General features: G+C 36.4%; 3 protein-coding genes across 3 annotated transcripts; 2 read left to right on the plus strand and 1 right to left on the minus strand.

Moving 5' to 3' along the window:
* The first annotated feature begins 7358 nt into the window (after positions 1 to 7358).
* LOC139842659 (uncharacterized) lies at positions 7359 to 8892 on the plus strand. Its single transcript, XM_071832777.1, has 3 exons — positions 7359 to 7727; positions 7803 to 8129; positions 8858 to 8892. The coding sequence occupies exons 1-3, from the start codon at positions 7361 to 7363 to the stop codon at positions 8890 to 8892; spliced, it is 729 nt and encodes a 242-aa protein (XP_071688878.1). The 5' UTR covers positions 7359 to 7360.
* Positions 8893 to 8924: 32 nt separating this feature from the next.
* On the plus strand, positions 8925 to 13620 carry LOC139845137 (probable LRR receptor-like serine/threonine-protein kinase At1g67720). The gene is made up of 8 exons (XM_071835363.1): positions 8925 to 9604; positions 10499 to 10950; positions 11327 to 11462; positions 11550 to 11621; positions 11845 to 11913; positions 12320 to 12391; positions 13069 to 13140; positions 13369 to 13620. Exons 1-8 carry the CDS (start codon positions 8988 to 8990, stop codon positions 13409 to 13411), a joined length of 1533 nt encoding a protein of 510 aa, XP_071691464.1. The 5' UTR covers positions 8925 to 8987; the 3' UTR covers positions 13412 to 13620.
* A 201-nt stretch (positions 13621 to 13821) lies between these two features.
* On the minus strand, positions 13822 to 14496 carry LOC139842660 (uncharacterized). Its single transcript, XM_071832778.1, has one exon. It carries the CDS (start codon positions 14494 to 14496, stop codon positions 13822 to 13824), a length of 675 nt encoding a protein of 224 aa, XP_071688879.1.
* Positions 14497 to 23363: the final 8867 nt, after the last annotated feature.

Genomic DNA, 23363 nt, shown 5'->3' on the forward strand with positions numbered 1-23363 from the left:
CTAATGCGTCCTAACGACTCTGTTAGACACACTAATGCACGTCCTAGTTCCCTACAACCAACGCTCTGATACCACTTGTAACGACCCGACCAAAACCGTTATTGACGGCGCCGTTAACTTAGGTCCCGTTGCGTGGTCGTAGTCCCTATATGAGACTCGTTTGACCAAAATTATGTCGCATTCATTTGAAAGGTACAAGACTTGCAAGTTTAGTTTACAAAACCGTTCGACAACAAGTCTAAGTTTACAAAAGTCATAAAGTATAAATGAAATAACTTGCGACATAATATAAGTTGAAAAACACAGTTGCTATAAATAGCGTAAGTATGTAAACAAAAGTTTGAATCCAAAAGTGCTATCCCTAGCGTATGTATGCATGGTAGACTCCAAGCAAGTATGAGTGTACGCGGAAGCATGTATCAAATAGCCAAGTATGAACCTGAGAAACATATAGAAAACTGTCAACGAAAAACGTTGGTGAAATCATAGGTGTATTTGTAAACGTTGTTTTTGAACCACAAGATTTAGTATTCCCATAGTTGATTATCAAAATCGTTTGCATTCCAAAAGTATTGTTCGCGAGCACCCAATTATCAAGACTTAACGTTTCCTTCCATAGAACCCCATCACAATAGTGTTAGAACATACACTGTTTCTCAAAAATATATTTCATCCGCATAACGGTAGCGAACCGTCCGAATGAGGGTTTGTCAAACCCGTATGGCCACACAATATAAGTTCTCGCTTACACCCTGCAAGTGTAACTAATGATAATCGAATTGAGGATTTTTTTTGTTCTAACTCGCTGTGGAATGTTTGTTTTCCTTGTACTTGTGTTCAAAGTATAAAAGCAAGTAGTACAAAATGTAACAAAGTATATGTTTCTCAGCCCACAATTTAAAAGTATAAAAAGTTGTTGAAAAGGTGGGACTATGATCTCACCTCGAGTGCACGAGTATAAAAGTACTTCACAAAGTAACGTATGCATGAAAGTTGCTTAGCCTTGACCTAAACAAGTAAGTTGTATCAATTAACCGGTTACGACACAAGGTCGGGTGAAATGTGTTCAATTAGTCCTATGGCTCGTTACGACTCGATTAAGTATAGCATGTGAATCACGTTGTCAAGTTTCATACAAGAAACAAGTATAAAAGCATGTTAGAATGATTGTATAAAAGTTTGGTTAAGTTTGACTAAAAGTCAAACTTAGTCAAAGTCAACGAAAAAGTCAACACGTTCGGGTTCGGTCCCGAACTATTTTTCTGAGGTTTTTATTCATATATAAGCATATTAGAACAAGTTTCATGTGAATCGGAGGTCGGTAGCTAGTCAAACATTTCGCGTGAAATGTGACAAAGTGAGCAGAATCTGGCCAGGCGATTCTGCGCGCCGCGCGGGTATGTGGCGCGCCGCGCCACTACCTGGGCAGAGAATTCTGGTCAGTTTTTCCAAGTGTGCACGAACCAAAACCTTTTCCAACCCAATTCTTGACCCGCAAACACTTATAATGCCTATCATATATCGTCGAAAAGGTATTTTGACGAGGAATACAACTAACCACATATCATCAATCAAAAACATCATTTACCATAACCGAAAACTCGTCAATTGATCAAGAAAGGTTTATTTTCAAAGTTTCAAGTTCGTAAAACGTATTTTATGATTCGGGAATCCAATTTACACATACGATATGCCGTTTCGAAGGTAATTAAGTATACATTACAACTAATCACTAACAATTAACATTCCATGGCATTCAAGCATCAAAAGTTCATGTCAAGAACTATCAAACCCTAGTCAAACATCACAAAATCAATATTCATGTTTTTGAAGTTTTCTTAATCAACCTACGCATCAAAACGAAGCTAGTGATACTAGTAACACAATTAAAACATGAACTTTAACAATTTAACAACATTAACTCATCCAAAATCAAAGATTTAGCACACCCATTTCAAATGTTCAAACTAGTTACTCAAAACAACGAATCGAGCAAACAAAATATATATTCATGTTATACACGAGCCATAGACACTAACTAACACCATTTCAAGTATAAAAACACGAATTTAGAGAAAATCTAGAGTTTTAGAAATGTTACCCAAACGAGATGAAGTTGGTATCAAATTGTAGAGGATGAAGAGAGGATTCCAAATATGTAATTTGTTTTGAAGTTTGCTTCCAATCCCGAATTTAGATGATGATTCTATGAAGTTGGGGTTTGTGGGTGTTCTTGCTAGAGAGAAAGAGAGAGAGATGGAGGGATTGAATGGTGGTGAAATGGGTTGACTAGTTGACCTAGTCAACTAGTTTGCCCATTTGGCAACTCCGGTCCCTCGAGTTTCAAAGCGGGTGCGGGATTTAACCGATCGAATATTTTTAAAACGCAAGTTAACGAGAGATGTTATAATTAAATGACGGAATTATTATGAACGTTAGTCAACGAAAACTACGAATTTAAATACGAAAGATTATGTTTTAAAAAAAAGACGGTGTTAAAATTAAATTTAACGGAAAAACGCGGGATGTTACATTATCCACGCCTCAAAAGAAATTTCGTCCCGAAATTTAGTTGGAAGTAGTAGTTGTTGAATCTTCCTCGAGATTTTGTGTTGCCAATTTTACGAATGAGGGAGAAGTACGTTCTAGGGTATTTCAACGAATTTTGACGGTCGGGATCATATGTTGTTTTAAGGTTTGGCTTCACGATTTATGGTTTCAACCGGTCCTCCTAGGAAGTGAGGGTTATCGTCGATAGTGAGTTCATCAAAGGAGATAACAAGTTCTCGTTTCGCAAAACACGTCTTTGAGTTGATACATCGAATGTAGGATAAACGGAGACCCAAAATGAGTCGGAAAAGTCTAAACGGCTAGCGACGGGTCCAAAACACCCCAAGAATTTAAAGGATCGAAATATAGCGGATTTAGCTTCCTACGTTTCCCGAAACGGATTGCACCTTTCCAAGGTGCGACTCTTAACGTGACGCGGTTTATTTGAAATGTTTACGTCTAACATCGGCGTAGCTCTTGGTGATTACGAGTCGCGTAGGGTTTTACCTGAATATGAATAAATTTTCTCGGTTGCTCATGAATAACCTCGGCCCCGGTGAATTGATCATCGTTTACTTGGTTCGACAAAAGAGAATGACGTTTCCGGTCACATGTGGTTTCAAAAGGAGTGACGTTAAAACTCGAATGAAAATCATTGTAGTACGAGGATTAAGCTAAAAGAAAATACTTTTCTCAAGTAAATTTGAAGTTAGTAATACAAACTTGTATTATGGTTTCCAAGGTTTAAATCGCATGTTTGTTCGGTCCGTCGGTTGTGGATGGTACGCGGTACTCATGTCTAAACGCGGTCCCGAGGCTTTTTGTAAGGTTCTCCAAAATCTAGAAGTGAAACGAGGATCTCGATCCGAAATTTAAATGGAGATGGCACGCCGTGCCGAGCTAGAATTTCCTTAAAATATGTTAGAACAAGTTTCGTTCCTCAAAAGGTTTACGCCGCGGAAGATTTATCGGTTTCCAAAAACGTTCGTCGGGACTATTCACCTTCGAGGCGAATACTAGTATAACGTGAAGGGTCTCTCTCTCCATTGAGAGTTTAGAATAAAATATTTCCCGAACCGGAATTAAAAGGGTGATGCAAGAGAAGTTTCCGCCTCGATGTGAGCATAACGAGTAAATTGTAGTTAGTCAATAAGACTGGGCGAGGACGAGATAGTATACACGTGTAACATATGGTTGAAGTCGAAAGAATTCATCATTCATTCGGAAGCATAATTATAGTTCGACAATAGTCGAAGGTGCGTCCCCGGTATGGTTGTTATAAATATTCTCGGAGTTTTCGGATGTCCAAACCTGAAAAGATGAAGTCATGTACATGGCACATGGTGGTGTTTAGGTTGATCGAGTCTAACCACCATCACGCGTCACTAGAACTTTGGTATGTCTTACCGTAATATAACCACGTTGATCGAGTGTCGTTATATTACGCTAACTCATACCTCCATTCCCACATCACTCTATAGATTCAAGTTCGTGTAATCGCGAAAATCTAAAATGAACAAAATGTAACGACGTCTCAAACGTGACTCGTATTAAATCGAAAGAGTTTCTACAACTCTAAAGAAGCATTTCCCCGAGGGAAGTGTATAAATGATTGTTAACGTCAAATCGGTTCGATTCAAACAATAATGTATTTAGGTATGAAAAGAGTAACGAGTCATGATAACGAGTAGCACGCAACCGTAGTGATAAATGTTGATGACGATACTCACCTAGAGTAGTGATGGTAGTAACACCAAAAAGTAGATAGTAAGAAACATCAGTGGGAAACCGATAGTAAGTTGAAACGGTGGCAAATAACAATCCGGGAGACAGAGTTCCCGAACAAGTGTGACTAATGAAGTCGTCATCATCCATACGTGTATGAATCATGAATTTACGTGTGTTACCAAAAAGTGGCGGAATACGAGTTCGTATGATGAAGGTTGGGTACCATTAAAAAGTTTGCCTAAGAATGATTCAAGTATAATGCACAAGTAGTCAAGTAAGTGCTATCTATAGCAAATGTATGTCAGAATGCAATGGCTAACTATCCGGTTGTAGTCTAGACTCACTAATGCGTCCTAACGACTCTGTTAGACACACTAATGCACGTCCTAGTTCCCTACAACCAACGCTCTGATACCACTTGTAACGACCCGACCAAAACCGTTATTGACGGCGCCGTTAACTTAGGTCCCGTTGCGTGGTCGTAGTCCCTATATGAGACTCGTTTGACCAAAATTATGTCGCATTCATTTGAAAGGTACAAGACTTGCAAGTTTAGTTTACAAAACCGTTCGACAACAAGTCTAAGTTTACAAAAGTCATAAAGTATAAATGAAATAACTTGCGACATAATATAAGTTGAAAAACACAGTTGCTATAAATAGCGTAAGTATGTAAACAAAAGTTTGAATCCAAAAGTGCTATCCCTAGCGTATGTATGCATGGTAGACTCCAAGCAAGTATGAGTGTACGCGGAAGCATGTATCAAATAGCCAAGTATGAACCTGAGAAACATATAGAAAACTGTCAACGAAAAACGTTGGTGAAATCATAGGTGTATTTGTAAACGTTGTTTTTGAACCACAAGATTTAGTATTCCCATAGTTGATTATCAAAATCGTTTGCATTCCAAAAGTATTGTTCGCGAGCACCCAATTATCAAGACTTAACGTTTCCTTCCATAGAACCCCATCACAATAGTGTTAGAACATACACTGTTTCTCAAAAATATATTTCATCCGCATAACGGTAGCGAACCGTCCGAATGAGGGTTTGTCAAACCCGTATGGCCACACAATATAAGTTCTCGCTTACACCCTGCAAGTGTAACTAATGATAATCGAATTGAGGATTTTTTTTGTTCTAACTCGCTGTGGAATGTTTGTTTTCCTTGTACTTGTGTTCAAAGTATAAAAGCAAGTAGTACAAAATGTAACAAAGTATATGTTTCTCAGCCCACAATTTAAAAGTATAAAAAGTTGTTGAAAAGGTGGGACTATGATCTCACCTCGAGTGCACGAGTATAAAAGTACTTCACAAAGTAACGTATGCATGAAAGTTGCTTAGCCTTGACCTAAACAAGTAAGTTGTATCAATTAACCGGTTACGACACAAGGTCGGGTGAAATGTGTTCAATTAGTCCTATGGCTCGTTACGACTCGATTAAGTATAGCATGTGAATCACGTTGTCAAGTTTCATACAAGAAACAAGTATAAAAGCATGTTAGAATGATTGTATAAAAGTTTGGTTAAGTTTGACTAAAAGTCAAACTTAGTCAAAGTCAACGAAAAAGTCAACACGTTCGGGTTCGGTCCCGAACTATTTTTCTGAGGTTTTTATTCATATATAAGCATATTAGAACAAGTTTCATGTGAATCGGAGGTCGGTAGCTAGTCAAACATTTCGCGTGAAATGTGACAAAGTGAGCAGAATCTGGCCAGGCGATTCTGCGCGCCGCGCGGGTATGTGGCGCGCCGCGCCACTACCTGGGCAGAGAATTCTGGTCAGTTTTTCCAAGTGTGCACGAACCAAAACCTTTTCCAACCCAATTCTTGACCCGCAAACACTTATAATGCCTATCATATATCGTCGAAAAGGTATTTTGACGAGGAATACAACTAACCACATATCATCAATCAAAAACATCATTTACCATAACCGAAAACTCGTCAATTGATCAAGAAAGGTTTATTTTCAAAGTTTCAAGTTCGTAAAACGTATTTTATGATTCGGGAATCCAATTTACACATACGATATGCCGTTTCGAAGGTAATTAAGTATACATTACAACTAATCACTAACAATTAACATTCCATGGCATTCAAGCATCAAAAGTTCATGTCAAGAACTATCAAACCCTAGTCAAACATCACAAAATCAATATTCATGTTTTTGAAGTTTTCTTAATCAACCTACGCATCAAAACGAAGCTAGTGATACTAGTAACACAATTAAAACATGAACTTTAACAATTTAACAACATTAACTCATCCAAAATCAAAGATTTAGCACACCCATTTCAAATGTTCAAACTAGTTACTCAAAACAACGAATCGAGCAAACAAAATATATATTCATGTTATACACGAGCCATAGACACTAACTAACACCATTTCAAGTATAAAAACACGAATTTAGAGAAAATCTAGAGTTTTAGAAATGTTACCCAAACGAGATGAAGTTGGTATCAAATTGTAGAGGATGAAGAGAGGATTCCAAATATGTAATTTGTTTTGAAGTTTGCTTCCAATCCCGAATTTAGATGATGATTCTATGAAGTTGGGGTTTGTGGGTGTTCTTGCTAGAGAGAAAGAGAGAGAGATGGAGGGATTGAATGGTGGTGAAATGGGTTGACTAGTTGACCTAGTCAACTAGTTTGCCCATTTGGAAACTCCGGTCCCTCGAGTTTCAAAGCGGGTGCGGGATTTAACCGATCGAATATTTTTAAAACGCAAGTTAACGAGAGATGTTATAATTAAATGACGGAATTATTATGAACGTTAGTCAACGAAAACTACGAATTTAAATACGAAAGATTATGTTTTAAAAAAAAAGACGGTGTTAAAATTAAATTTAACGGAAAAACGCGGGATGTTACAGGAAGGTTTTGCATTTGATTATGGAGGATGGGCCTCGTTTTGGGTTACATCTCAACGTTGAAAAAACAGAAATTTTCTGGCCTACGGAGGACCCTCGCAGCAGGCAAGTAGGTGTCTTTCCTCCTAATATTGCTCGGCCTTTAAATGGTGTTAAGTTGCTAGGGGCCCCGCAACTTCCGATCTTGGTTTTAGTAGTGAACTGGTGATGCAAAGGGTGACCAAGTCCATTGCGCTTATGGATAAGGTTGCTAAGCTTGATGATCCTCAGTGTGAGTTGTTGTTGCTTAGGGCATGTACGGGAGTTTCTAAACTCTACTTTACCTTGCGTACTTGTCCTCCTAGTATATTTAAGGCGGCTCAACGCGCTTTCGATGAAGCCCTTCGATCTTCTTTGGAGCGTATTGTTACTGCTTCAGGGCCTGGGTTTGGTGATTGGCAGTGGCGGCTTGCCACCTTGCCATTTGCATTTGGAGGGCTTGGTGTTTATTCTGCGGGAGATGTTCGTCATTATGCTTTTCTGGCTTCTCGATTACAGTCTGCTGGGTTGCAGACCAAGCTCTTACGTCATACGGGTATTGTTGGTCTTGGTCGTGATTTTGAAGATGCAGTGGGTCTGTTTAATAATACGGTTGGGTTTGATATTTTAGGTAATCCGAGTGAGGTCGCTGCCCCAATACTCATGAAGAAATTGGCAGATGTTTATTTCACAAAGGTTACCGCTTCTGCAGAATCCACTTTTTCGTTATCTCCCCGACAATCGGCCTTATGGAAATCACAGCAGGGTGATCACACATCTGCTTGGCTAAGGGCAGTCCCTATTTTGGGGTTGGGTCAGACGATGAACGCAAAGACTTACCGATGTGTGTTGTGCTACCGGTTAGGTGTTCCTTTGTTCTCTATCTCGACGGCATGCTCTGCCTGTTCAAGGGTTTTTACTGGGAATATTTTCGGGGATCACGCCGTGTCTTGTGCTGGTATGGTGGGTATTAAGCATCGACATAATATTGTTCGGGATTCCCTTGTTGATGTTTGTTATCGATCTGGGATTTCAGCGAGAAAGGAGGTTGACATTGGGTTGTCTGGAGGGAACGACAGGGCCCTCAGACCTGCAGATGTGTTACTTTATTCCTGGGATTGTGGTCGCGATGTTTGTGTTGACTTGACAGGGTCTTCTCCTTTGACGCAGTCTGGGCTTTCTGACTTTGTCCCTGGACGTGCTGTGGTTGATGCGGCTCGTCGGAAGCGGGTCAAGTACGAATCTAGCTGTCAGGCGATTGGTTATGGTTTTATTCCTTTCTCATTTTCTTCCCTGGGGGAATTAGAGAAGGATGCTGTTTCTTTGCTAAAGCGGGTTCAGAAGAGTTCGATGGCGCAAGATATTAGTGCCGGTGCTGCTGCTCATATTTTTACTAGGATAGGTTTTGCTATTGCTAGAGGTGTGGGGGCCCAGATTGTCTCTAGGCTTCCCACTAATTTTTTTGTAAGTTTTAAAACTTTTAAGTTTTATTATTATTATTATTATTATTATAATAATAATAATAATAATAATAATAATAATAATAATAATAATAATAATAATAATAATAATAATAATAATAATAATAATAATAATAATAATAATATATAAAAAATAATTCCCGCGTGATTCGTTCCCAATCACCAACTTCATCTTTTGTATTCCTTGCTTCCATTACTGGGTCAGGTCAAATATGGACTCTGTCAACTCCACTACTTTAATTTGACCTACTCAATCAATTACCAAATTCACAATCATCATATCCTTAATTATCTTCTTCTTCTTCTTTTAGACAATTTCATACACAAATTCAACCATGTTTTACTTTCTATTCATTCTCTCCATCATCCCAATTGCCCTATGCCAACCCCCAAAATCGATCCTCATTAATTGCGGTGCATCCTTAAGTACCATAATTAACGATCGCGAATGGTTACCAGATACAAGCTTCATTACCACAGGTAGATCAAAGAACATAACACAAACTGATCTTTCTCCTATTCTCTCAACCGTCAGATCATTTCCACTTCTTCACGACAATAACCGTATGCCAAAATTCTGTTATGTGGTCCCCGTAGATCGAACGGGTAAGTACTTAGTTCGAACGACTTATTATTACGGTGGAGTGAATGATCAACGGGTGTCACCACCTGTGTTTGATCAAATTGTGGATGGGACTGTGTGGAGTATTGTGAATACGACTGATGATTATGTTATTGGATTCGCTTCGTATTACGAAGGCGTTTTTCGTGCTGTTGGGAAATCGATGAGTGTTTGTTTGGCTGCGAATAGTTATACCAAGTCTGAACCGTTTATATCTGCTTTGGAATTTAATTTGTTGGATGATTCGTTGTATAATTCGACCGATTTTGGGAATTCGAGTCTTAGATTGGTCGCGAGACATAGTTTTGGGTATAATGGATCGATTATAAGGTATGATTAGTACCGATTTTTATCCAATTTGTTAGTTAGAGATGTGTAGACATGAATTAGGTGGTTGTTTTTACATTAGTTTTCATAGTTATATTGATTGATATATTGATTGATTGATTATTACATTACATTACATAATTATAAATGATTGATAGGTGCAACCAATTAGCTATCTGCTTTTACTAGTGATGCCTCAAATCAACTAGGACTATGTTACCAATTTGATGTGGTACAAGTTTTATTACCTAGTTTTTCATCAGGATTCCAATTTTAATAAATAAAAAAAACTATAGTATAAATGGATGGCAAAATAACCTGTATCCGACGGGAAAACCAGAACCCCGATATATTTGGGCCGGGTTCGGGCCGGGTAAATAGGTCTAGGGCCGGTACGAGTATGAAGATGGTTTATTAATTTTTTCGCTGGTCCGGATTCGTGGGATGGTTTTAGACACAAACCCGATTACCCTGCCCGTATGCTCGAAAAAGATCCGAGTCCATATACGCGGCCTGTATACCATAATACTCGGCCCGTATACCCGATTACCCTGCTCGCAAACCCGAAAAAGACTCGAATACCCGTGAAAAAATCCGTTTACCCGATAGTTCGTAAGTAAACGGGAACCCGAATACCTACGGGAAACCCAGTTACCCGCTAGTTAGTAACTAATTGGGGACCCGGCTTGTCCAGGTTTGAGACGGATTTTTTTAATCGGGTTCGTGTCTGAGATTACCTAAACCAGTCCAAACCCGACCCGATGTCATCCCTAAGTATAGAGCTGGGCCAAATAATCATATAAACAGATTTGGAAGCTGATCACTCAATATAATCCGTTAATCAACTGTAACAATTGAAGTGTAAATCGTTAACATAATCTCCGTTATGGAATACAGTTATCCTGATGATCAGTTTGATCGTTATTGGGAGCCATTTGGTGCAAATAATCCTACAAAATCAAGTGGATCAAACATATTCATCAATAGTTTCTGGAACCTTCCACCATTAAAAGTATTTCAGACACATTTAACGGTCAACCAACCACAACAACTCGAATTAGAGTGGCCGCTTCAACCTCTACAAAACACAATGCACTACATTGCTCTCTACTTTGCAGAGGACAGCAGGACATCAAGGCAATTTAGTATTAGCATAAATAACGTGACATTTTATAGCGATCTAAAGGTTCCTCAATCTGGTGTTGCGTTATTCGCCAATCAGTGGCCGCTTGGTGGGCCCACTAAGATCGTACTCACTCCTGCTCCTGGATCTACCCTTGGTCCTCTGATTAATGGTGGTGAAGTTTTTGAAGTGATACCGGTTGGTGGAAGAACTCATATGAGAGACGGTATGCGATGTGATATCATTCTTAATTTTGATTTTGATTAATTTAAGACAAAATATCACAAATGGAAATGGTCTATGTGGTTCGTTTCAGAAATCATCGATGGTTCTTGTACTTTTTTACATCAAGGATGGTCCTTGTGATCTGCATTTGAATCAATGATGATCCTTGCGGTTTGCATTTTTTCGTCAAGGATGGTCTCTGTGGATATGCACCACAGAGACCATTGGTGATTCAAAATGCAAAACACAGGGACCATCCATGACGGAAAAAAAGTACAGGGACCACCAGTGATATCTAATACCAACCATAGGGACCATTGTGACATCTGATTGTTTCAGTACTGTTGACATGTTTATCTGAATTTGTTGGTTTGTAGTGATTGGATTGAATGGTTTAAAGAACAGTTTTCAGAACCCACCATTTGATTGGAATGGTGATCCTTGTTTACCAAAGGAAAACTCATGGACAGGAATCACATGTTCCGGTGGACCCAATATTCGTGTGATTGGATTGTGAGTTAAATGCTTAAATGATCACAAAAGTATACAATTTACGATTATTCGTGTATAGTTTAACTCTGTAATTTCGGGTTCTTGCAGAAATCTTACAAGCATGGACCTTAGGGGAATTCTTTCTCCTAACGTAGCGAATTTGACAGCATTAAGTGACTTGTATGACACTGATTAGTTTCGTCTTCTATATGTTCTGATTTCAGATTCAAGTGAAATGATATATAGGCCTAAAATTTGTTAAAAATCCACATAATCTTTGAAAATTACCAATCTTTAGCTAATTTCTTGGGCCCACATATATTTACTCTCTGTTTTAAATACACAAAATTATTAAAGTTGTTAAAGTTAGAAGCTTTTATTGATTGTTTGGTGATATTTGCAGATGGCTTGGCAACAATGGGCTGTCAGGATCTATCCCTGATATGAGTACACTGAGGATGTTAAAGACCTTGTAAGTTATTTATATAATGTTTCAACATTTATTTCATTTATATATATATATATTTATCAAATTTAAGATTTGGAGAGTCATGATTAAAAGACATTAGTCTTGTTTCTAAGTAACGTTATATCACAAGAGCAGTACATTAAATTACAAAACAATCAATATAAAGTGTGCATATATCAAGAATCTTTGAATGTAAGAATATATTTATTGATTTGAAAGCTGGCAAAGTACAAACAAGAACAGAAATACTACGTATAATTTAAATTGGATGAATTTGGTTTGAATGAGTAGAAATTGATCATATGCAGAAGGATAGAAGTTAAAACACTGGAGCCCATATTCATAATGCACCAATGGTACAATATGAGCTTTTTATTTACTTATATCTATTTCTTTTCTTCTTAAACAGACATTTGGAGGACAATAATTTCAATGGACCGATTCCTTCGTCTTTAGGAAATATTGACAGATTGCAAGAACTGTAAGTACTATTATACTCCGTAACACTTATGACATGATTGTTACATATAATGCTTCTTTATAGTGGGTCATATTGCAATCTGCTATCTGTTATCTGCTGTGCTATGTTTAAATAAAGAGTTCCTAATTACATGATTAACCTGTTAGTGTAATTTATGTTTGAGGTGTCAATTTGATTCGTTTGTTTGTAAATGAGACTGTTTAAAAGGGATGGGTTACAACAGGGTAAAATTTGCCAAATGGATTCAACATATGTTTAGAAGTAGGCAAAACGTGTTTGAATTCCAACCCAATATGTGTTGACATGTACCAAAAATATCACCCATTTTGACAAACCATCCGACCCGCCCATTTTAGTGATATGCAGATTATGTTAAGTTATAACCCTCGAGTACTAAATCAAATTCTGAAATAACAGAATGCAGAACATGCATTGTATCAATAATGGATCAACCAGATTTAAAATGTGGTACCATCATGGACAAAAGTACTAATTGGCCTAGACTTCTTTTGTGTACTAATTGTATAAACAGGACATAAGAAGATGGAATATTTAATGAGTAGACGTGTACCTTTTTCATGTTACGTATATCATAGGTGGCCACCACTGCACAATATAATGACCATTATCAATATTCGATAATGTTAGTAATATATTTTGTACTTTGTTTATATTAGATTCTTGCAAAACAATAATTTTACTGGTCAAGTTCCAAGCATCCTCAGAGGAAAACCCGGATTAAACTTGAGGTAATTAACCAATCTTAATTTCATCCATGTTACCTTACCTTTATGGTTTTCTGGTTTTCAAAAACCAAGATAAATGCACTAATTTTTTAAGTTAAAATAGATCTTGATTCTTTAAATTTTAAAGATTTATTTTTGTTGGCAGAATAGGGAGTGGTTGATGTTCCTTTGTGTTTTGGCTTATTGCTTAACTCTTTTTTAATCCAATGTATGCTTCTTGTTAATTTTCAGGGTTTCTCCTGGTAACCCATTTTTGGACCCACCAAATCCTTGACCAAACTATTTGAGAAATCAAATGTAGAAGATTTGACCCAAGGTGTCAATTCAAGCTTCTTGATGATTTTTTTTGTTCCAAAATTGTTATAATTTCTTGATTAATTTTTGGTGTATAGCTTATATATTTTAGCAAGTGATTTATTATAAATATACATGTGTATGTATGTAAACTAAACTTGTTGAGTAATTAAACAACATTTTGAGGTTTTCCTTTCAACAACATGGAACTCAAACAAAATTGGATCTAGTTTTATTTTTAGACAAGGAATTGAATGCATTCAACTACAATACAATCTCGCATTTACATTACTAAAACGAAACCATTTAGCTAAAAAAATCAAACAAAATTACATTACAATCAACATTAAATCAATTAAACAGGAATTAAACACTACATTACCTAAAATTTTACCTGTTTAACATATTTTTCCTAACGAAAAGAGGAGGCAAAGAGTTGCTCCGTACTCCTTGAGTACAAACAGGGAGATTAACCATCGGCCGGATCTTTAGTCCGGCCGATCTGGTTCTCTCCAGTCCCTTTTTAACTCTCTTCACCTGCCTCTCCTTTTTCGAATCTTCTTCTAACGAAGAAGCAGATGAAGAAGATGAAGTAGACGAAGATGGTGAAAGAGAAGACGCACGTTGTTTCTTTAACCGTAATAATTCTTTCCATAAAACCGTACATTTTGGCGGTCTAGGTGACGGATCTTCATCGATAAACCAACTCATTCTATTGCTCTCTTCTACTTTAATCTCTTCCATTTTCACAACCTCATTAACCTTCTCCGGTTTTATACTAATTTTCGCTAGCTTTTCAGAACATTGCTTCTGCCAAAACGGAAGCAATTTCCCTTCGAAAAAAAGCTCGTCAGCTGTCAACATTTTCGTTGCAGCTGATAAGTTGTTCGATAGAAACTCAAACTCACCAACTTTTGGCTTTTCTTTATCTTTATCATTATCTTTATCTCTATCGTGCGGATTAATGCAGATGAAATTAGCATCGTCTAAGAACTCGGCGGAGAACGAAATGCGGGGACTTTCGATTGATTTGGTGGTGACCGGAATAATTTCCGGCGAGACCATATTTTGGGGAGGGAAGGGGAGCGTGTTGTTGGGTTGTGTGTGTATGTAAATGCCGTTGTGTATGCAGAGTATATATATAAAAATATTAGAAATAATTGGTGTAGTGACAGATGGTTAAATGGTTAAGTGGTTAAGTAAATGAGTGTTATTTTGATTGGTTTGTGAATATATTCGAAATATTAAAAACTGTGGTGGTCTGGTGAAGATGAAACAGGTGAGCCATGATACTATGAGAGTAGCACATGCAAACTTCACAGAAAAAGGATCAATAATTTGGTAACATATGGTTGCTTTGTTTAATTAAGAGTAACATATTGTTAGGGATCTAATTAATTTTTAATGTCGTAAAGGTTTTGTCCTATCCGATATGGATTAAACGGATACACATTACCATTACCATAATTACCATAATATACCTATAATACTAAAATGCGTGGCTAATATCGTCATTTCAGTTATTTCGAATTGTCGCTTTGAGTCAACTACAAACGGCTCCTCAAATTTGGCTCAATTTACACAACGACCCCTCAACTTTACACTCTTTCAGAGGTAAAAACCGTAAATATATAATATTATTAAAATAAAAGAAACTAATTTCACCCGAATTTTTAAATGGCCCTATCTTCTCGCTCGGTGCGAGTTAAATTTTTCCGAAATCACCATTCAACTCGAAAAAATCTAACGAACACAACGGGACTAACTACGCGCGAAACGGACATCGTTAAAAATCACTAAATATTTCGGGCTATATTTCATACATATACATACACGTACAACAAACAACTTAACCTATTAGATATATTAGGTACCAAACAACATATATCCAAATTCGACCGCGTGTTGAATACAACCGCAACAACGCGCGATCGAATATTTTTCTAGTATTTTCTATTAGACAAAACTTATGAATAGTACTGAGGGCATTTTCGTCCTTTCACCTTTTTTTTCAAAATAGGCCCCACACTTTGTTCAAAAATTAAAATCGACCCCCCAAACAGGGAGGTAAAGTGTCAAACCAACATTTTCATAAAAAATCTTAAATAAACTCTACTTAAATATTCAACGACACCATCGTTAAGCTCGAAATAACTTAACGAACACAATGTCACTAACTATACGCAACACGGACGCTTTTTAAAAAACGCTAAATATTTGAGTCCACCTTTCATACACGTTGATTTTTTCCTCACGGGCTCTGTAACTATTTTCATCTATTAACAACATATACATATGGGTCTTATTATTTTTAAAAAAAATTATTTAGTAATTTTTTTGATATTACTCAATAAATATTCTATTCTTAAATCATACGGAGTCTTAATATAAGCTAACGAGTTAATTGCGTTAAATTTTAAAAAGTCAACAACTCCATAGCGAAACGCGGAAATACACATATATTGTTAATTTAAGATAACATCTAAATCTTTGACGGGTTATACTTTTTCGTTCGACTCGAGTTGCGCTTCAATGACATCATCGTTAGCCACGAAATAATTTTGCAAAATAAACGCAATAAAATACATTGAAAATCGAACCCCAGAGCGAAGCGAGGGTTAAAAAACTAGTTGTTAGTATTACATTAGAGTTATGAACAGGAATATAAATGGGTACGTTTCATTATCTATTAATTGAATGGTTGAGTGTTGAATCTAGATAATGCATTCAATATTCAGTACGTTTATATCTGATATCTGAATTATATATGGTGCTCAGCATTCAATACTGAACCATTCGGAGTTGAAATAATTTTTTAACTATGAAACATCTAAATTTTATATAATCACAACAACAACAACAACACACCCAATCTCATTTTGTGGGGTATGGGGGAGGTGGAACGTAGACAATCCTTCCTCTACCCTAGAATAAAGAGAAGTCATTTCTCCACCCCGAGTGAAACACTCCAAGAGTAGAGAAAGTCATCCCTCTCAATGTTCGACGAATAGAGAGATTGCTTTGAAGAGGACCTCCGGCCAATAGATAAAAAAAAAAAAAAAAAAAAAAAAAAAAAAAAGACGCCATGAAAATGGTAGGATCAAATTTTCATAGGTTTTAAATAATGTCTGGTATTCAATCTAGGCTCTAGAGAGAAGTCAAGTCGCCAATATATTGGCGCTTGCTGATAACTCACTTAACAGAGCCGGATGCATAAAAAAAATGATAAAAATAATAAATAAAAAGATAAATAAAATGGAAATAAAAACATACCTTAGAGTGTAGTGCGGAGCGCAAGGCAAAGGATAGCTAAAAAGTCAAAGAACATGAAAAACCCACAAACAAATAAGCAACCAAACAAACATGATATACAAACATGATATACATACATGACATACATACATGACATACATACAAAAAACATACATACATAAAAACAAACCAACCAGGGACATACCTACGAATAAACATACATACAAAAATACATACATAAAATCGTACCTAAACATACAAAACAAACCAGCAAGGGACATACCTACGAACATACATACATACAAACTAACAAACCAACACACACATACATACATAAAAACAAAACCTACCTAAACAAACATGCATACATACAAACAAAACACAGATACCTAAATCCAAAACAAACAAACCAACGGAACAAAGCAAGTCATAGAAAGAACAAACAACATACACATACAACAATAAAAAAAAAAAAAAAAAAAAGGGAAAAAAAACTCATTGACAAACCAACGAAAAACAACTCAAGTCAAACACAAACCTAAAAACCTATCGTTAAATTATACGTATCAAGAACACTTGTTAAGCAACTATGTTGTTTTTTATATTCTTGTATAAGGTAATCTTACATCATTCACATTGTTTAAGCAAAATGATTAACAAACTAATTATTGTCATTCTCAACAAAATTCATTTCGGACTTCTAAATAATTCAGATTATGTTCTGTTTAGCGCTTAATCAATGAATTTTGTCGAACGCGCTCTAACATTTATCAAGAGATATGATATCTCAAGTACAATGTGTATTTGTTCCTTTTGGTTCTTTAATTTTTCGATGAAAGTTCTTAGTTTTAAAGTTTTTATTTTTATTTTTTTTGCAAAAAGAAATAAAATAATTTAATCAAGAAATGTCTCATTTAGAATGTATTTGGGGAAAAAATCTAGAGCTCTAACTTGTAACTTATATCCGAAACCGTTAAATTAATATTAGACCGAATCTAAACTAGTTAAAACTAATTTGACTTCAGAAAAATTTTCAGATCAAGATCGATTAAAATCGAAATCGAATTCAATATTAGATTTTCAGTTCGGTTTTCGATTTTAAATTTTTTGAATTTAGTTAAACCGAAAATCATATTCAATTAAATAATAATACTTTTATACACATATTATTATAAAAGTTAAACTCGATTGGAGAAAAATGAATATCTTAGCGTTTTGAGAACTCGGAAATTTAGATATGATGTGATTGTGACTTCAAAAAATTGTTTTTGACTTTGAATTTACACATGTTGCTTTTTTCTATGATTTGTAAACTCGAATTTGGTTATAAACTAATAATATTTATTAATGGTTATGTATAAATAGTTTTGTATTTTATGTTGAATTGTGCTTTTAATAAAATTTTAATTTTGTTTGTAATTCAATTTTAATCGAAATCGACCGAAATCGAATTCATATTTGGTTAGTTTTAGTTCTTTTTTGTCAATTGAACTCGGTTTTTGATTTCATTTCAATTTTGAGTTCAGAAGTTTAAACAACGAACAAACCGGACTAATTAAATTAAACAAAACGAAAGCTGGACCGATGAACACTCTTAAACTACGTTTAAGTTTATTGGATCACGTAACCCACTCAATTCTTTTACACATTAGTTAATTAATTTTAATTATACGTTTAACCAGTGTTATAAAAACGGTCAAGACAGCCGTCACAACACAGATAAAAAAACGTGTAAAAAAATGGTCAATGATTAAACAACGGTAAAATAACGCTCAGCATCGGAAAAAACGATCGAGACGGATATCGACCAACGTTGACTTTTTCTATGTATTTCAAACGTAATCAATTCAAACAAAAATATTTCAAATTAAAAGCATCGTTGGTCAAACACAATGTATTTGCTTTTAATTTAAAATATTTATGTTTGAAATATTTATGTTTTAAATATTTATATAAAAAGTTAATGTTAGACAACATCTATGTGAGTTGTGACGCTTCAAGATCCCGACTATCTCGATCCCGTCTCACGTCTTTTTCAACTTTGCTTTTAACACGCACATGAATTAATATATACAAACAGTAGCGGAGACAGGGAGGGGACAGAGGTGTAGCGACCCCGACAAATCGTCAAGTGACGGCGTCGACTACGTAGGTCCCATTACCTGGTCATAAGTCTTTAAAACAGACGTTTGACCCAAAATATGTCGCATCCATTCAAGTGTAAAGATTGTTTCAAAGTTTACAAAGATAATTGACCACAAGTTAAGTTACAACGTTATAAGTACAAATGAAAACTATGCGACACAGTTTAAATAAGTTCAAAAGATGCTCCAAAGTGCATGTATACTCGACATCCAAGCAAGTATCAAAAGAGTGCGGAAGCATGTATCACTAAGCATTCATAACCTGAGAAAACATAGAAGAATCTGTCAACGAAAACGTTGGTGAAATCATAGGTTTAGTAAGTATTAAACGTTGTTTTTGAACCACAAGATTTTGTATTTCCATAACGTAGATTATCCAAATCATTTGCATTCCAAAAGTGTTGTTATACGCGAGCACTCAATTATCAAAACTTAACCAACGTTACCCCATCACACAGTGCTAGAACCCACACTAAAACACAAAAATATATTTCATCCGCATAACGGTAGCGAACCGTCCGAATGAGGGTTTGTTAAACCCGTATGGCCACACAATATAAGTTCTCGCTTACACCCTGCAAGTGTAACTAATGATAATCGAATTGAGGCATTTTTGTTCTAACTCGCACGTGGAATGTTTGTTTTCACACTTGTGTTCAAAACATAAAAGTAAGTAGTACAAGATGTAACAAAGTATATGTTTTCTCAGCCCACGATTTAAAAGTATAAAAGTTGTTGAAAAGGTGGGACTATGATCTCACCTTGAGCGCAAGAGTTAATAAAGTACTTCAACGAGTAAACGCGTGCAAAGACAAGGCTAGTCTTGACCTAAACATATAGGTTATATCAATAACGGTAAACACAAACGGTCAAAGATGTTCAATTAGTCCTATGGCTCGTTACGACTCGATTATGTAGCATGTGAATCAATTAGTCAAGTTTCATGCACGATACAAGTAACTAAGCATGTTAGAACGATCGTATAATTGTTTGGTTAAGTTTGACTAAAAGTCAAACTTGCTCAAAGTCAAGGTCAACGGGGTCGGGTCGGGTATCCGACAATTTTCCCATGATGAGAAATCATTTATGAGCAGAATGGCCAAGTTTCATGTTAATCGGAGTTACGGTTAAGCGGGAAACATTTTTGTGACATTTAAAAACAAAAGAGAGTGGCCTGGGGCTTTTGCGCGGCGCGCACTGGTTTGCGCGGCGCGCACCCAAGTGCAATTTCGGGTCAGAACTCAACCAAGAAGGCAAACATCTGGGATCTCTGATTCTGCGCGGCGCGCGGGTAAATGCGCGGCGCGCAATACCTGGGAATCATGCAGTTTGCAGAAAAATGGTCCAAGTCACGAACCAAAATACAATATAACACATTTCATGCACCGAAAACACTTAAAACGCATAACCTATATCATTAGAAAGGTAATTTGACAAGGAAAACAACTAAGCACTTATGGTCCAACAATAACATCATTTACAATAGCCGAAAACTCATCAAGCGAACAATAAAAGTCCATTTTCAAAGTTTCAAGTTCATCAATTGCATTTTGAGTTTCGGGAAACCAATTCGCACATATGATATGCCGTTTTGAAGGTAATGAAGCATACGTTACTACTAAACACTAACAATTAACATTCCATGACATTCAAGCATCCAAAAATTCATGTCAAGAACTATCAAACCCTAGTCAAGAATCACAAAACCATTAAACATGTTTTTGAAGTTTTACAAATCAACCTACACATCAAAATGAAGCTAGTGACACTAGTAACACAATTAAAACATGAACTTTAACAAATTAACTACATTAACTCTTCCAAAATCAAAGATTAAGCAAGCACTTTTCATATTCAAGCTAGTTACACCAAAAACAACAAATCGAGCATACAAATTACATACACGACATCACTATGAGCCATAGACACTAATTGACACACTTTTAAGTCAAGAACATGAATTTAAAGAAAATCTAGTGATTTTAGAAAGTTACCCAAATTTGATGAAATCGGTATGGAATCGAAGAGGAAGATGCAAGGATTCCAAATATGTAATTTGTTTGGATTGAAGCTTGATCGATTTGAAATGGATGATGATTTCCTTTTTGAAGGATTGAGAGAAAATGGAGAAGTATAAAAAGAAATTGGAAAAGAAATGAAAAAGAAAGATGGGGAGGAGGTTGACTAGTCAAAGTGCTAGTCACCTCTTTGTCTTTTTGGCAAAACTAGTCCCTCTAGTTTGTAGTCGGGTGCGGGAATTAACCGAACGAATATTTTGAATTACACGGGAGTACGGGAGACGTTATAATCCAATAACGAAAATATTTTAAGAATGTAGCTAATGGAGGATACGAATCGAGATACTGAGGATATTAAATAATAAAATAAAAAAAAAGACGGCGTTAAAAATAATTTAACGGAAAAATGCGGGATGTTACATTATCCACACCTCAAAAGAAATTTCGTCCCGAAATTTAGTTGGAAGTAATAATCGATGCCTCTCACTCGAGACCGGAGATGTCAATGCTATGAATAAGTGAAGGTACGTCCTTGAGTGTTCTCATGAATTTGGATAGTTAGGGTTTCACGTTGTATTAAGGTTTTTTTTTTTTTTTTTTTTTTTACGATCCCTGGTTTCAACTGGTTTTCCTATGAAGAGTAGTTTGTCATCGATAGTTGATGTATCTAGCAGGATTGCACGTTCCTGTTCCGCAGGACACGTTTCTAAGTTTGTTACACGAAATGTAGGGTAAACGGAAACTTAATTGAGTCGGAAGTTCTAAACGGTAGGAAGCGGTTCCAATACGCCCCAAGGTTTCAAAAGGTTCAATATTGCGGATATAGCCTTTCTCGATTTCCCAAAATGGATTACACCCTTCCAAGGTGCAGGTTCTCAATATTACGTGGTTACACACTGGGATTTGTGAGGTTTTCATCTAAGTTTGGTATAACTCTTTTGGCGACTACGGATCGTCTCGAGCCCTCCTCGGATTTGAATGATTTCAATTGTTGTTTCTTGATGGAGTTCAGATTTCGATGGTTGATGCTTTGGTTAAATGAACAGGGGTATGACATTAGCGGTCATATAGGGTTTCGGAAAGTGCGCGTGAACACACGAGTGGTAACTACTGTTGTAAGAGTGATCTACTAAAGGTGACAATACGAGTCTGTAACATGTCTTTCCAAGATTGAATCGTACGTTTGCTCGGTTCGTCGGTTGTGGGAGATACGCGGTACATGTGTCTAAGCGAGTTCCCAAGGTTTCTTGTAACACTAGAAGTGAAACGAGTATTTCGATACAGGATAAATGACGAAGATACACCGTACTGGAATAGAATCTCTTAAGATATGTTTGAACAAGTCAGTTAGGGTTCGAAATATGTTCGTTAGGACTATTCACCCTCGTGGCGAATGTTAAGGTAATATGAGGAGTTTCTCTATCCATGGAGAAATGTCACAAGGAGTTTCCTTAAACGGAAGTGCGAGCGATAAAGATAGGAGTGAAATGAGGTCTTAGAATAGGATGAGTTTACATCTCAAGGTCGCCGTATTGTGCATCTAGTTGTCAAAAGTTGAAGTTTGAAAGAAAATCGAGATAGTACACGTAGTTGTATAGTTCGGGGTTGAATAGTAGTTGGCCGATTATCAGAAACACAAGGACGTTATGTCAAATAAGAGTGATGTATCCTTGGATTGCGGGTTATCTTAAGTTCCAGTAATATCAGACGGTAACGGTGGAATAACAGAGGTACGTAGTGTGGTACGTGATGACGAGAAAATTGATCGGATCCACAATTTAGTATTCGAATTCTTCGTGCAAAATAACGAATTTCAGTTCCGTTGATTTCGAGTCGAGAGAGTATGCCTTTCGGGCGTTTAAGTAGAATTATTTCCATATTGAGTTCCGTTATGTGCTATACGAATTTAGCTAGAAAGGTTTGCATGCAAAATTACGTTCAAGGTTCGAACACGGAGAGGTTTAAAGTTTTCCTTAGTGAGTTAACGAGTTTAAAAGTCGTGTAACACGAGAAAAGTCAGAAATGAATCTTTGGTAATAACAGACGAGATCTAAGATTTTTACGAATACAAGTCCGAGTTGGTAGAGTTTCCTGATTACATGTGGCTTGATTTCGAGATTGATTGTAATGCCTTGACCATTAACATCATGGTCTAGAAAATTGGACTTCGTTCAACAGAAATTCTCACTAGAAGAATTTGGTATAGAGTTGCTCTTTTCTCAAAAGTTCGAGCGTAAGATGGTGATGTTGTTCGTTTTCCTTCTTTACTTAAATAAGTTAAGATGTCATCCATAAATACGATAACAGATTTGTCTAGATAAGTTGCATACGTGGTTTAGGAGGTTCATGAATACGGACGGAGTCCTAAATAAATCAAACGGTACTAAGAGAGATTTACAACTAACGTTGCGAGTTCGGAAAAAAAAAATGGCTTAGGAGACATCGTCTCCCTTAACCCCCAATTGATGATAACCGGAACGGAGGTCGTTTTGGAATGCACACGGGATTCATGCAAGTA

This window comes from Rutidosis leptorrhynchoides, chromosome 4, assembly GCF_046630445.1.
Source record: "Rutidosis leptorrhynchoides isolate AG116_Rl617_1_P2 chromosome 4, CSIRO_AGI_Rlap_v1, whole genome shotgun sequence".
Taxonomy (NCBI): Eukaryota; Viridiplantae; Streptophyta; class Magnoliopsida; order Asterales; family Asteraceae; genus Rutidosis; species Rutidosis leptorrhynchoides.